Source organism: Lepisosteus oculatus, chromosome 20 (assembly GCF_040954835.1).
Source record: "Lepisosteus oculatus isolate fLepOcu1 chromosome 20, fLepOcu1.hap2, whole genome shotgun sequence".
Lineage (NCBI taxonomy): Eukaryota > Metazoa > Chordata > Actinopteri > Semionotiformes > Lepisosteidae > Lepisosteus > Lepisosteus oculatus.
Window position 1 is genome coordinate 9,374,620 of NC_090715.1, and position 15,054 is coordinate 9,389,673.

Here is a 15,054-nt window from a genome sequence, read left to right on the forward strand (position 1 = left end):
CACGATCCCAGCCAGCCTCCTCCACGCATTCCCGGACTCGCAGCGAATTCCAGCAGAGCTACTCGGATTCCATTCAGAAGGCACCGCTGAAGGTAACAATCAAAAGCGCTTTTGAGAAAACTCGGAAAAGGGGAGGGGGAGAAACCGAGCCGGACCGTCACTCCATGTTACAAACTCGGCGTGCCCGCGAAGTTCATATTCAGCGGATAGTGTTCAAAGTCATCAACTCCAGTGCATCTTTTTATACATCCCCGTGACATCTCTTCCTGTGCACGCTTCTCGTCGTATTCTTCTTCACGCAAGCCAGAAAAAAAAGAGAGAGAGAGCGCCTAACTTTTCCAAGAATCCCCCCCTGTTTCTTCTTTCACTTCGTCCAGGGTCCTCCGCTTCGTGTGGATAGTCTCTGGAAGAAAAAAAAAATATCTGCATGGAAAAACTGAATCACCGGCGCTGTAATAAAAGAGCCAACTGTTCTTTTCAGTTTTTCTAAACTCACCACGGATGCGACGGCGCGTCTTGCTATCTGCGGTAGTTTGGGCTCCTGTGGCGTTTTCTGCAGTTTAAACACTTGTGCCGTGCGTTCCTCGTCCTGAATAGGTATCAGGCTGCCTTTGGAGTCGCTGATCCGTCTACCTAAGTACTACTTTGATGCTAAGTAACTACACCCACGACTGTGGAAGCGCCCACTGGTCTATAGCTTCCTATTCTAAATCCAGCCCCAAACTACTGCAATAATACGAGGCGCGTTGCTTCAGCTGACAGTTCTCGGGAAGACTTCTTCGTCAACTAATAATGCGTGTAATTTGGTGTTTCTGTTTGGTAACTCACGCATCCTCGAGAATTAATGACTTCATACACCGAGCCGTGTGTGCGAAGCTGAATTATTTTCAGTGCACGGGCTGAAATAGTTTCGTACATTCCCCCAAGCTCTGATGCCATGCGCAATGACAGCATTACACCGTCTCCGGGAGAAAACAACCACATTTAAGACCTTCTGGGTAAATATCGGAGCGTCGGGTACGATTACTCGTACATATAAAACCATTCGTTACTGCGGGAGAAAAAAATAGATGTTTGTTTTAAGAAAATGCCCTTGTGAGTAAATGTGCCAAGTGTGCCTACTTCAGGTTTCCTTTAGACTTTTATAATTTATCGCATTGCTTTGCTATTCTCCGTAGTATAGTCTTAAAAACTTTTTTTCAATACGTGTAGAAGCTTGTTTTCACTCTTACCTCGGCGGGGGCACAGCGAGTCCAAAGCGTTTCTTACTGTCACGGTAAACGCAACACAGTACTTGAGCCTTCAACTATTTTCCAAACCTGTGGGTGCTTGTCTCCTTGTTTACTCTTTACGATTCGGCCCAGCAGGTCCGCTGACAAACTGAAGCGTCTTTTTTTAGCCGACCGGACATTTTAGCTTAAATCCATTGCAGAATACCAGCTCAGTATCTACCAGTCAACCGTGCATATTACGTGCCGGGTACTGTTCAGTGGACACAAACACAACCCACGTTTCATGCGGTGTCGGCGACTTCGGATTCGTTGATAACGGCGCCCCCTGCTGGTGTAAAACTAGATCACATTGTTCTTGGCGCTGATGTAGTGGATCAAGTGTGCTGTACTATATATTTGTACAAGGTCACTTAAGCCAGAAACGTAACATTAACGCTGTACGACAAGTAAGGAAACATCGGTACCGAATATGATAACCTTTGTTCGGTGAAACGAGAAGAGGCCATTCAATCTTGGGTAGCCCGTTTTGTAGTTGCTTCTCAACGTTTATGAAAGGACTCCAGATGTTGTCGGCTTAGACGGCACTGATAGGTCGATTTTTGCGAAAAGAAATGACCTCTTATTCTCGATTTTAAGTGTACTTTCGCGCAGCTTCCAGTAGTGTTATCTAGTTCGTGTCTCAGGGTTAGTTTTTGGGTGACTTTGCCAAAAGGTGGGCTGCACATTGGTGGTGGTGGAGGGGATCCTTATTACCTGTAAAGCGCTTTGAGTGGAGTGTACAAAAAAGCGCTATATAAGTGTAAGTTATTATTATTATTATTAAAAGACCTTTGGGGATTTCGAAAACTGGACAGTTCCCTGCGTGGGCTCCCGGTTCAAGGCTAAAAATATTAAGCTCTTTTAGCAGTATAAATTGTTACAATGCATAGGTTATCTGAGTTCACGTAACAGTATTTATAACAATGTTACATTACAATTTAAGTAACATCCGCAGAAATCATCACATTTGCGTACTGGGGTAACTGTCCTGTGATCAGCAGAGCATTTTTATGTCTGGGCGGTTTTTATTTGCCTCTAAGGAAGTGGTTCCCAGACCTGGTCAACGCCTGCTGGGTCTTGTTCCAGCCTATCCTTCAGTTACAGAAGCAAACCCCCCACTGACTTAATAATAATAATAATAATACGATTAGTCTGAACTGTTTGTTCCCAGTACTTTAACATGTTGGATCTTTAATGATTGTGTTTTGCAAGTGAAATTAAATTCCAGACTTGTAAGTAGAAATAAAATGCAAATATTCAGTTGAAGCAACTTCTAACGTCAAGTAAGGCTTCAATTAACTAATGAAGGTGATAAATCAATTTTAGTTCAAAATCATAGGCGTAGACCAATTCCATTGTTTATAAAACCCCTTAAAAGCCACCTGCAGGGGCCAAACAAAATGAATCCGGTCCTCATTTGGGCTAGTGGTTAGAAATAAATAAGGAAATCCCGAAAACGTAATTTCTGGTCCATTTCTGATCGCAATGGAGGGCGAGAAAGTCACGTTGGAAAGCGTACGTCACTAACAATAAAGCTCCGTCCTAGAAATGTTTTTTTTTTTGACAACGAGATGATCCAATTCGCTAACGAGAGAAAATACATTGCACGCCACGTTGACATTTAGTCGTGAAGCGCAAGTTTGTGTTTGCATATCCTGCCTGTAAACTATTCCCGGGCTGGATCAGGTCTCCGGGGGGCGGGCGGCTCTGACAGCCCAACCCCCTGTAGTCACGTGGGCGCGTTTCGCGCGAAAGTTTGTTACATTTCGCCCGCTTGCGGCTTCCGGTCACTGAGAAACAAGGTGAGGGGGAAGGGTCTGGATGCATCACCTTTTAGATTTTAAAGCGTGGAAGAGAATCCCCAGTTAGCCGTGGTGACTGAAACGTAAATGAATTTGCACATTTGAGCTTGTAGGGGTAGACTGACGCTTCATTTCGCTTGTAGTTTACGGCGCTGCGTGTAGAGCTGTGAGACAGTCCAGGACGTAATGTAAGTTACCGGGTTGGCAATAAATTATTTTATTCTGGAGATTTTCTCCCCTTTTGTTTTGCATCGCTTTCAGGAATAAGGCTTTTACCCCGCTTCCAAAGCTCGGATTTGCCTATATCCAGCACAATGGCTCAGGCTCGGGTAACCGATTACTTTGCGCAGAATAAGAAAGGGGGTGTCGATAGGGTTCTGCGGAGCAAACGGCAGAAAAACGAGGCGGCGGGAGAAGCTGTGGTTCTGGGCGGACCGGCAGGGACCGGAGGGGCTTCCAGAACCGCGCGTTCTAGAAGGAAGAACGCCGATTGTCCGGCGGCAGCGGGGCTGGAGCTCGTGGAACCGTCGGCGATTGTTCAGGCGCGGGCCTCTCGTTCCAAAAGAGCCGCCCCTGACTCGGGGGGCGACGGAGAAGTAGCCGAGGCAGAGATCAAGTCGGACACCGCCGACGGGCTCCCTGCGGGTCCGGAAGACAACCCCCCCGTCGGCCCTCCCCGGACCCCCAAGCGCAGCTCCAGCCAGGCGGAGTTCGACCTGAGCTCGGAGGTGTTCTGCCGCAGGACCGGGCACAGCTCGGCGAAGAAACGCGCCCGGGCCGACGCGGACGGGGAGGCGAGCGCGGCCGGCGCGTCGGGGGCCGTGAAGAAGTCTGCCCGCAAGAAGCTGCTTCTCCTCAAAGATGGAGAAACGCAGGAGCAGGTAAGGTTCGCTTGTTCTTTCGCGGATGCTGGAGGCTCGTACGGGGTTGAGGCGACACGGTTGAAACCAGCACGATCGGAAATCTAAGGTGTAAACTGTTAACGCAAACTTTCTGGATTCTTCTGTGAGCCGGGAGGGGGGTCTTGTAGAGGACAGGTTCAAAACAAAACACGTTTGACGAGACCCGTGTTTTTAATCGGTAGTCTTGTTGGCGCCGAGCAAGAGGTTCTCCGCCAGATATCAGAAATCAGAAAAGTTACGAGCGAGAAGACGCCTCTTTGCCCATGTCGCTTGTCTGTTTGGTAGCAGTGGCTAATGTCTCCCCGGATCTCGCCTGGCCGTGTCTTGGAAGCAGCCGGGGTGCCGGCTTCCACAGCTCGGCTTTGTAGCTTTTCCTGCACCCCACCAACTCCTGTTTGAGGTTTTAAATGTCCTCCAGCTGTGCTTCCATACCAGTTCGTGTTTTGTTTTTAATTAGATATCGTATCCTAACATTGTTTGCTTTTTTTTTTGCTTTTCCACATTGTCTAGAAGACGAGTGTGTGACTTCAAACGCCTGAATATTTTTCAGCAGTAGCCTCTTTAAGCTTGGCATTTCCCATCGTGTATTTATAGGTTGTTTTTTTTTTTTTTGCTGCTTGCATGTTCTGTACTTTATCGGCTGCTCCTGCGGTTTTTGCCGACTCTCCCAACATCTGCAGGGTTGACTAGTTTGCTGAATATACCGCTATGGAGATCATTCTTGCAGATATGAATTGGGAGAACAATGGTCCTAGTCCAGACTTCTGTGGTACTGCTCTATCTACATCATCCTTGTACTGTGCATGAACCAGTTTTCAATCCAAACACATTCAGACCCTCTGGAGAGCTTGTGGTGTGTCGCTAGCCCAGGCCCTATAAGCGCAGGTCAGTGGATTGCTTCCCAATCCTGGACCTGGTGAAATTCGCTGGTTTTCACTGCATTCCCACCTTCACTAGATCACTGGGGACTAAGAAGCTGCTTCTCTTGAATATCTGCGTTTTGTTTCTAGTCACAAGTATATGATTGTGTTTTGTGAGTGAGAGAAGATGGTTAAAGCTCCAACAGGGTTTAAGAGCTGGGGACAGATGCATTTTATTATTATTAAGAAGTTCAGTGGAGGGTTTGATGGTGTAACTGAGGGCTCGGCTGGAACAGAAGCCAGCAGGTGTGTGAGGTCGCCAGGACCTGGATTGGGAACCACTGCTGTGGAACTGGTGTAGTGCCCTTGAAACAGTTCTTGCAAGAATGGGCCCCGAGACACGGGGGACACAAACTCGTGGAGCTGATTCCGCCATCTGAGGCTGTGCGTCTCTGGCGGAGAGAGAGCCCAACTATCCCTGTGCCTCGCAGGTGTCCGGTTCAGCGTCCGGGCCGACTGTCCAGCTGGCCAGCCCCCTGTCTGTGGACAAGAAGGTGAAGAACCTGGTGAACCGCAGTGCTGGCTCCTCCCCCGTGTGCCAGCGCGATGGCGCGGGCAGCGGCAAGGTAACGATCCAAGACTGACCTCGGCTCTCCACCCTTAAATGATCACCGGCGTTTGTTCTGTGAGAATCTGCTGTCTGAAAAACTAACTCCCGATCCCTGGGAGTCTGATGCTAATGGCTCCCCCAGATCAAATCCCATTCTAAGAATTAGTGTTTAATATTTACATTTCTTGCCTAGAGTGCTTCTCTATAAATGTCTTTAACATAACTGACGCACTCGAACACCTCCTGTATTTTGTTCTTGTCTGATGACTTTAAGAAATGATGAAGGGATTCCCTGTGGGTGTTCTCCAGTTCTGTTCCTAGTGAGTAAACTAAAACGGTTCTCGGATTAAGAGGTGTCGGTTTACCTTGGTCGACTGGGGAACCCCAGTTCACACCTTGTGGCTCCCGGCCCGTTACTGGGCTGCGTGGGGCGTTGCTGTTGGCTCACTGTCGCTGTCCTCCCAAGCCCCTCTCCCTGGAGGACATGGGAGCTCTCAGGGCGCGTCTGCAGAAGATCAAGGAGCGGGACCAGCTGGTGGGCCGGTCCCACCCTGCCTCCACCCCTGCCCCCCCGGCCGCAGAGCTGAAAGCCCGGCTGGACCGAGCCCGGGAGCTGGGAGCGAAGACCCAGCGCAGGAAGGAGGAGAAGTCTGCGGAAGTGGAGAACGAGCCGGAGCCCGTGGAGAGGTGAGATCGCCCTGCCTGCAGACTTCACTGCTTTTCCCAGTTCACGCTTGGGAGGAAAGACTGAATCATGGTAGAGCTAGCATTCTAGTTTAAAAAAAAAAGTTGGCAAGACTTGTTTTAATAGTTGATTTTTACGGATGTTTGCATTTATTTCTTCATGAAGAATTCCAGTTTTGAAATGCCCAGGCAGTGTCATTTTAAGGTTTATTACATGTACATCTAGTGCTTAAATAGCTTTTACAGCTTTGAAGGGTCATGATTGCTTCAGTACCATTACTATAATTCAGCATTGTTAAAAACATGACTCTGTAGGAGGTCTTGTAGTGGTTGCAAGCGCCTCATTCCCCTGTGGCGTCTGCTTGTTTCACAGCGAGAAGGTGCCAGCGTACCAGCGATACCACACTCTTGCCCAGGATGTGCCACCAGGCCTGTCCTTGCCCTACAAGTACAAGATGTTGGCGGAGATGTTCCGCTGTCTGGATACCATTGTGAGCATTCTCTTCAACCGCTCGGAGACTGCCACCTTCGCTAAGGTCAAGCAGGGAGTCCAGGACATGATGCACAAGTAAGAAACTGAACGTTCAGATTCCACTGGGAGGCTGTAAAGCAGGGGCCCGAAACACAGTTCCCACAGGACCCAGTGCTTTCTGGTTTCTTCTTCTCATGTTCTCATTAATTGGCTGCACGACTGTGGTACTTCTGAGGTTTTCTACTGATCACTGAATCTCTGAGCGAATTAACTGCACAGTATACATTTAGTAAAATGTGTCTGAAAGGATACCTAGTTTTACCTAAAATTTAAAGCCCACCGGGAATCTGGTTAAGGCTGCTCTAAAGTTTGGTCATTGAAAGGCAGCTGGAAGGCAGGCAGTGCCTGGTAATTGTAAAATGACAGTCTTGTTGAGAAAGGAAAACTAAACCACAGCAAAAGTATGAATCGATCAGGAAACGCAGGGTCCTCCGGCACAGACTCGGTTTGCTGAAAATCCTCCGGCCTGTGTTCTGGTCTGCAGGCGGTTTGAGGAGAGCCATGTGGGCCAGATAAAGACGGTCTACCCCACGGCATACACCTTCCGGCAGGAAAAGAACATCCCCACCTTCAGCGACAGGGTGAAGCAGTCCAGCTACCAGCTGACCATAGAGCCTGTTATTGACATGGGTGAGCCTGCTCGCGCTTAGATGTGCTGGTATATGCAGCGCACTTCACACTACATTGTTAGCAATTTTTATTTAGTGATGCCCAGCTGCTATCATGGGCTCTGGGGTCCATACTGCAATTGTTAAAAATCCACCCGAGTCTTTAATCAATCGGGAGGAAGTCATGTGTTCTGTGGTGGCCCCGCTAACTGACAACCACTGTTGCTGTAGAGGAGAAGAGTGATGCTCGCCCGCAGCTGTCGGCCTCTCATCTGCTGGAGCGCCGGCGCGGCTTCCACCAGCGGCTGGTGACCATCGTGAAGGAGCACCACAAGGTAAGGGCCACCTGCACCGGGGCGCAAGCCAGGTGTCCTGCAGTTGATCTGCAGGGTCCTGCAGAGTTCACCGTCACCTCCCAGAAGAAAGGGCAGTGCAAGAGGAGGTTGGGTGGAATATCAGCCATTAGTGTCGAGAATCGTCGGTTAATCTGGGGAGGTATTGAGCAATATTCTTAAGGTCTATGAAAAATTTATTTTTCTGAAATTGTACAACACTTGGGGGCTATATTTTTGTGCGTTATTCCAATTAGTGTCGTCTTTACCCGATGTTGACTTACCGGATTATTTGTGCTCATTCCTTTTCAGGCGTTTCTGGATTCCTTAACCCCACCCCTCAGTGTCCCCGACGACAAGCTGACCCGCTGGCACCCTCGTTTCAACGTAGACCAGGTCCCCAACATCCCAGCTTGTGAGCTTCCCCAGCCGCCCCAGGTTGACAGACTGACCACAGCCCAGGAGGTGCTGAACAAGGCCCGGAGCCTGATGACCCCCAAGGTAACTGCCCCCTTCTGCTGTGTTTACTGCACTGAGCCTTCAGGGGCATGAGAGCAAGGGTGTTTCACAGCTAAGGCCTACAGCTCTTTATCTGCTCATGGCCTCCTAATAATCCTCATCCATGAACTGACTTCATCACTCTGTTCTCCTCCCCACTGATAGCTGATGTGTTGGGAGCGTTCCAGTGTACTTCATCCAGATAGGGCTACACTTTGGTGGTAGTGGACGGGAGTCTCCATTACCTATGGCATGTTTAGGAAAGTGCTATATAAGTGTAAGGAATTAATAAGTAAATTTATGTACATTAGAAACCTGTATTATGGGCCTCACATTGCGAAAGTTAATTTTAAGAATAAATCCACTAGATTGCAGAGTAGATGCACAGAGAATGTGTTTCCAAAGCCTGAGGTGGAGGTTCCTGTAGTCTGTAGTGAAATGGACGGCAGACATTTGAAATGACATGTCGTGTTGCACACGCGTGTGCTCCTCTTCAGATGGAGAAGGCACTGGCTAACATGGCTCTGAAGACCGCGGAGAGCTTGGGCGCCGCAGACAAGCAGGAATCCTCCCCGAAGCCAGCGCCCGCTACTCCTAGCGCTCTCAGAGGGGTGTCCCAGTCCCTGCTGGAGAGGGTATGTCTTCTTCAACATGGACACATGCTTACATTATAACTCCTAGCGCTCTCAGAAGGGTGTCCCAGTCCCTGCTGGAGAGCGTGTGTCTTCTTCAATATGGACAGGCTTACATTATAGATAATCACCGAATCCTGCACCTTTCAGTGGTGCCTAAAACAGTCTGTCTTTTCTGTAGTTGGATGCCTCTCGGGGAGAGCTATTTACTTTAATGTAGTACCGTGTTGGACTCTTTTTACACAGTCTGCAGTTTTAAAAAGGTGGAGAGGAATCCCCATTTCCTGTGAAGCGCTTTTGAGTGGAGTGTCCAGCAATGTAAGGAGAGTTATTTCTCTCTCTCTCCTCACTGGGCACAGATCAGAGCAAAGGAGGCTCAGAAGCTTCAGGCCATGATGACCCGCGACCCCCAGCAGGAGGAGCGCCTGCTCATGATGTCCCGGCTGGGGGAGCTGGCGAGGATCCTGCGCAACGTCTTCGTGGCCGAGAAGAAGCCGGCGCTCATCATGGAGCTGGCCTGCAACCGCGTGATCGCTAGCCACCGCTCGCTGATGACCACAGGTCAGTACGCGGCCTGCCGTTTTTCTGCGTGCTGTCAGGGCACCCGTCTTACAATGCATTAACTGCATGGCCTTCTGTTTGCTGCTTTGTTACTGGACGAGTTGGAATTAAACACTTGTGAACTCTTCTTATAATGGGGCGGGGGGATATACTAGTTTTCCTTCAATGTGATGCCAGTTTTGATTAAATGTTCTGTATCTGAATTCAGGCGAGATGGAGAAGCATTTGAAACTGCTGTCAGAGCTGACTCCCGAGTGGCTGGCCATTCACCCCGTCAGGAAGGACTTGTACCTGAAGCTGAACAAGAACATGGATCTGAATGTGGTGCTGGAGCAGCTGAGCCAGAAGGCCAAAGCCGAGGAGAGGTGCTGAACCTCAGCCCCTAGAGGAGCTGGATGACTGGAGTCACTTTTTGAACTGTCTGAAACTTGAACACGGAAGATGTCGTTTTTAAACCGCTTCCTTTTGGATCTTTTTTTTTATAAAGACTTGGTTGTCGTCTTCACTGGACAAGCACTCTTTAGTTTTTAAACCTTTGTAAGTGCGTCGAGTCCGGGTGGAGCGATGCAGGCTAGATAAGACTGTTTTAATGTTTTTATTTTTGGGAGGGAGTGCGACTTCTAAGGATCTGAGGATTCCAACACTACATGTTTGAAAGTGTTCAATGTGCAGTTAATTTGGGTTTACCTGTTTCAGGATAGGTGAAACTAACTGATTTAATTTGAAAGATTAAGCCTGGGTTTCATTATCACTTGCCCATAACAATAATAACAATAAAGCATTCCATTTACAATTTGTCTTCCCCCTACATTTTTATATACCTCATGTCTCAAAGGATATTTATCCATTATAAATATTCATATGACTTAATAGCCTTTGATAGTCAAAGAACAGATGGATGGTAAAAAATGGTACTTGGCAATTGAAACCATCCCTTCCCCTAGTGTAAGAGAATGTGGGCCAGACAGACCCATACTCTAGGGCAATGAGTGTCATGCCAGTACAGACCAGTTAAACTGTAACGGATAAAAGTAAATCTATAAATTGGGTTCTTTAAAGGAACAGTTCAGCACATCCAACGTTTTGTTGGGCAGCAGAAATGAGATTTCCACTGTGTGATTCTCTGCAGTTGTACGGGGATGTGTTCAGCACTGATTATAGTGAAGACCTCAGCAGAGTGAGGGACATGCGGTATCACTGTAGGCAGGATCACTGCGAGTTCAAACTATTTGCAGCAGACTACAGTACAGCCTCCATACATATTTTTTTCAAGCATGGCTAATCATTTGAGAAAACAAATGAAGTCTAGTTATTAGACTAGAAAGTATTTAAACTAGTTCTTTGAACATTTACATCCTGCCAGGATGTGCTCACTGCCAAAGTAAAAAATGTGACCAAATACTTTCTAAGTTCTCTTATGGCCTCACAGTTAAATCCCCACTGGTATGTAAGGTTTTCCTTCACTCCTATGAATGATTCACTGCACTGCCTTGAGAAACAGATGGAAACAGTGAGAGAACTCATGCTTTGTTTTAAAATTGTTTTCAGACCTTCATTGGCTGTGGCTACAACAAATAGTGGCAGTTACTAAGTTAACCACCTCCATGTTAGATGCAACCATGAATCCACATTATTCAAAATACTTCTATACAAAATTTGCATACTGCCCCTGCCTTTGTTGCTGCTGATAATTGACTGCAGCATGGGTATCTGCTCAGGGAATGTCTACTGTGTTTGGAGAAGTGCAATCTAAAAAAAATATTTATACAGCACACATAACCTTTATTAGCCTTTATTTGTCCTTCATTAAAAATAGTTTTCATAATACAAAAAAGGGGCTACACTGATCCAGTTAAGATCTTTGAAGTGCTTTCCTTCTTAGATACTGGGTTTGCCATTATTAGTGTATAAAACAAGTTAACTACAAACCTACATGAGATGTTACAGAGGTGTAACGGAGTGTACTTTTTTAGGAACACGTTTAAAGGATGCTAGAAGTGCACAAGAGAGAACAGTGGGCTTGGTTTAAGGCGGTCTGCTCCGTTCAAGTCCGTTAACTCGATCACTACCAAGCACCCCAAGATCTGGGCTTTCTGTTTCTTCATCAGCTCACAGGCTGCGTACAGGGTTCCTGAAAAGGAACAGAAAGGAAGATGATCACTGAGCTCATCTAAAACATGAACAGAAAACCTTCGGAGCTCTGCAAGTGATCTGATGTTAGGATTTGTGCTCTAAAAAAGGGGGTAAATAAAGCATTTCTTCAACTTCTCAGGTGCTGAATCAGCTGGTGGAAAATGCTCCAGTGGCGATAAGAAGCACAAAATAATACATTTCAAATGTTACTTGTTTCCCTATCCACTCCAGATCCACACACCAATACACTAGTACAATACTGTCGTTTGTTACCGTGTCCAAGACGAACCACAACAAGATTCTCCTCACCTCCAGTTGCCAGCAAGTCATCGATAATTAGAATCTTCTGTCCTGGCTCAATCGCATCCTCCTGGACCTCTGCTTCGGCCTGAGAAAAGATCAAGGTACAGCATGATACCATTAGCTACTGCAGCAGGGCAACCACACCCTCATAACCACCTTGTCTTTAAAAGAGAACGCGCTTTGGGACAGCGACTGAAACTAAGGGCCTGTTCTCACTGGAGCTTCAGTCCGTTCAGAGAGTCAAAGTTTGACTGCCACACTGAATTCCGCAAAGACCGGGAAGAGATGGGTTGGTTCCATTCGGCAAATACTGTAGACGGGAGGCAGTTCATTTTCTAAACCTGAATATGAAAAGATTGGGGGACTTGCTTGGCTTGCAAATAGCAAATGAATTATGATAACAGGTCTGGAAGAATGCCATCCAGCAAATGTGTTATTCTGCAGTGCCCAGGGGAACACTAGGCACAGGAGAGGAGAAGGAAGCACCTACATAAATAGGGGCAGCTGGTAGTATTTATAGGCAGCTTGTTACAGCAAAGAAAAAGTTAAGTTCTTCACTTTTTTCTCAGATACCAAAAGAGAAGGGACTTCAGAGGAAGCGCAGCGTGAACGATAGCAAACACAAGGGAAGAGACCCAAGAAAAACAACAGCTGGCACACCGATCACCGATACAGGGTTCACTTCACTAAGTGTGAACCCAAGAGCCTTTGTCTCCAAGGCACTGGAGGTCATCAGTCCGAAATCTGACAGATCTCCTTCAGCACATCTGTCTACAGAGGAGGGGAGAAGGACAGATTGTTTAGCAAGGCCCCCCCCCCACCTCCGATCGCCTCACCTTTCCGTACTCCAGGGTGTACCCCACGGACGCCGTGGGACCAGGCAGCTTGCCTTTCTTGCGGATCAGGATGAAGCCCACCCCCAGCCTCTGTGCCAGCAGAGGCCCAAAGAGGAAACCGCGGGCATCAAGACCTAGACAGCAGGACAACGCCAATCAATCAGTCCCTTCACCCACCAGGTACCCCTCCGTTCTAGTGGCTCAAGGCACTGACCCGTATAAGCACACGTATGGAGAAAAACCACAGTTTATGAATAAGCATACAACCACATAAGTAACTGCAATTAAAAACAACTTACCCACAATCAATTCGACATCAGGATAAGTCTGCCTCACATGTTCCTCGAACAAATCGATGACTGTGCTTAGGGCTTTTGGATCTTTCAAAATGGGGCAGATATCTCTGAGCAAAAAACACAATAGTTTTAGAGTTCAGTCCACACCTGAAGATGACTCTATAACCGTTATGGTCTTCCTTCTTTTTAAGATAGTTCTGTTAAGAGTTATTCTGTTAAGAATCTTCTACTTCTTCTATCTGTAACTGTAGAGGATAGTAAAGAATCCAGATAAAAGTAGTGCAATAAAGCCTAGAAAATGACTTCTATTATTAATGCATTTGCTTGTTTTCCCTTTTATAAGGCTCACAGCAAGTACTCCACTCGTTCACACTGTATTCTCTGTCACTGCCTGCGGACCGACTGTCTACACTTTATTTTATAGTGAGAAGAAAAGGAAAAGAAGCACTTTGCACTTAACTGTTAAACTACACTAGCTGAGGAACAATAAGTGTAATCCCACGTTGTCGTTTTACAGTGCTCTTATCATAAACTGGCATTTAAAAGTTGTTTTCGCTGCACGTTTACAAACATCGTCAGAGATTCCTTCCCTGTCTTAAACATCTATGTGAGCAACACATCCATCAACGGATGGCAGAACATGCCCATACACTTGTTAAGCGATATGGCTGAAAACTGCAGAAACATGGACGCCAACGGGCCTTTAACCGTTCCGTTATTAAGTACAAGAAAAATAATTACGCACCAATTAGATAAGGCACAGACACAATTTCAATGGTTTCCAGGGAAATCGCTCTTCTAGTGTCGAGATCGTGGACAGCGTGTAGGTTAATTATTGAAAAAGCAGACTTTAATGGATAAATAAAAAGGCTAATAGAAGCCGTTTCAGCAGTTAAGTCTTCATGCGACTTAAAGAAAGGCTTTAATAATACGCAATGCGTAAAGACTTGGTCTACTTAGGTAGGAGTACCGTATCACAGTTCGGTTGAATTTATGCGAATATTTCCGAAGTTATATTTCAATAACTAACGCGTGTCTTAAGGCATGGATCACTGGACATCTTACGGGAACTGGTGCTTGCACAATAATGCCAGTTGCACCGAATCCTGCCGGCGCTGTTGTGCGTTTCACGATTTTAAGGAGATAACGGACACTACAGGGTGAGCGGTCGTGTAACAGATCGAAAAGAGCAGCTACTGCTGATTTTTAGAATAACCTGCGTGCTGCCACACCGCAGCCGTATCCGATACAAAATCTTCACTATGCGAGCTGTAGTACATATCTAAAAAATATTTAACCTTGGAAGCGCGTAAACATGTTCATCGTGACAAACAGAAGCTTGAAGGTTACCTGAAAATAATCCCCTTGCTCGGAAAGTCGGGAAAGGGTCTTATTTTTTCCCGGATGTATTTCAGTTTCTCTTCCCTGTTTTCTCCTGCCATTGCTCCAGACGTGCCAGTTGCCCACTTGCTACAGTGCACGCTTAATGAACTCCAAGCGGGAAGTTACTGGAGCCCAGGTCCCACCAACCAATGGGCTGCGTCATCGGTGTCAGCTGACTTGGACAGCCAGCAGCCATTGGCCGTCCGGGGAGGATCACGTGCGCTGTTGCGGAAGCCGCGCGTCAGCGGTTTCTTTGACTTCATACAGCGTTGCTCAAGAAAGGAAATTAGCAAACTAATATTACAGCTTGCTGTACAGTCAGTACATGGTACAGTATTGCAAAAGGAAGGCAACGGGGTACAAAATGTGCGTTACACCTCTCCAAGGCCAAGGTCTTATGTTGCTGTTGCAGAATTCCTGTGCTGTGGAAAGCCCGATGCAATAGATTTTAACAGAAACGTGCAGCGGAACCAAAAAAAGTTACAAACGCTAAAAGACCATTTGGTCTACCTAACCGTTATGGTAGTTAATGGTTTCCATCTTATTAAGATATGACAATATATGTGACAGACTCTCCTCCAGGCTTTTTTGTTGACTACTTTTTGGTAAATCTTATAGCGGGGGGTTTTGGTAGACGATGTTTTTAATTCCGTTGCTCTGAAGGTCTGTCTGCCCCCTGTGCCTGTCCCCTCAAGCTCAGCAAATCATTAATCTCCCTAGACACTTTATTTTCTTAGGAAACCTGTTTCGAATTGAAAAACGACTCTTATCTTTGATATAATCAAGTTTCACAGGGTAACATTGCTTTGGT

At 46.8% G+C, this 15,054-nt stretch overlaps 2 protein-coding genes across 3 annotated transcripts; one reads left to right on the forward strand and one right to left on the reverse strand.

Annotated features, from left to right (window-relative positions):
- Positions 1–13: 13 nt before the first annotated feature.
- Positions 14–10,085, forward strand: cdt1 (chromatin licensing and DNA replication factor 1). Of its 2 annotated transcripts, none has more exons than XM_015368000.2 (11): positions 14–92; positions 3,335–3,954; positions 5,327–5,461; positions 5,912–6,132; positions 6,503–6,697; positions 7,146–7,291; positions 7,501–7,604; positions 7,914–8,102; positions 8,597–8,734; positions 9,091–9,292; positions 9,501–10,085. In XM_015368000.2, the coding sequence occupies exons 2-11, from the start codon at positions 3,388–3,390 to the stop codon at positions 9,662–9,664; spliced, it is 2,061 nt and encodes a 686-aa protein (XP_015223486.2). In that variant the 5' UTR covers positions 14–92; positions 3,335–3,387; the 3' UTR covers positions 9,665–10,085. The 2 variants fall into 2 exon arrangements, with proteins under 2 accessions (XP_015223486.2, XP_015223485.2); XM_015367999.2 differs by lacking the exon at positions 14–92 and adding an exon at positions 2,557–3,073.
- A 983-nt stretch (positions 10,086–11,068) lies between these two features.
- Positions 11,069–14,356, reverse strand: aprt (adenine phosphoribosyltransferase). The gene is made up of 5 exons (XM_006641351.3): positions 14,211–14,356; positions 12,864–12,967; positions 12,565–12,698; positions 11,735–11,813; positions 11,069–11,423 (listed from the first exon to the last, which is right to left on the reverse strand). The coding sequence occupies exons 1-5, from the start codon at positions 14,300–14,302 to the stop codon at positions 11,284–11,286; spliced, it is 549 nt and encodes a 182-aa protein (XP_006641414.1). The 5' UTR covers positions 14,303–14,356; the 3' UTR covers positions 11,069–11,283.
- Between the last annotated feature and the right edge of the window lie 698 nt (positions 14,357–15,054).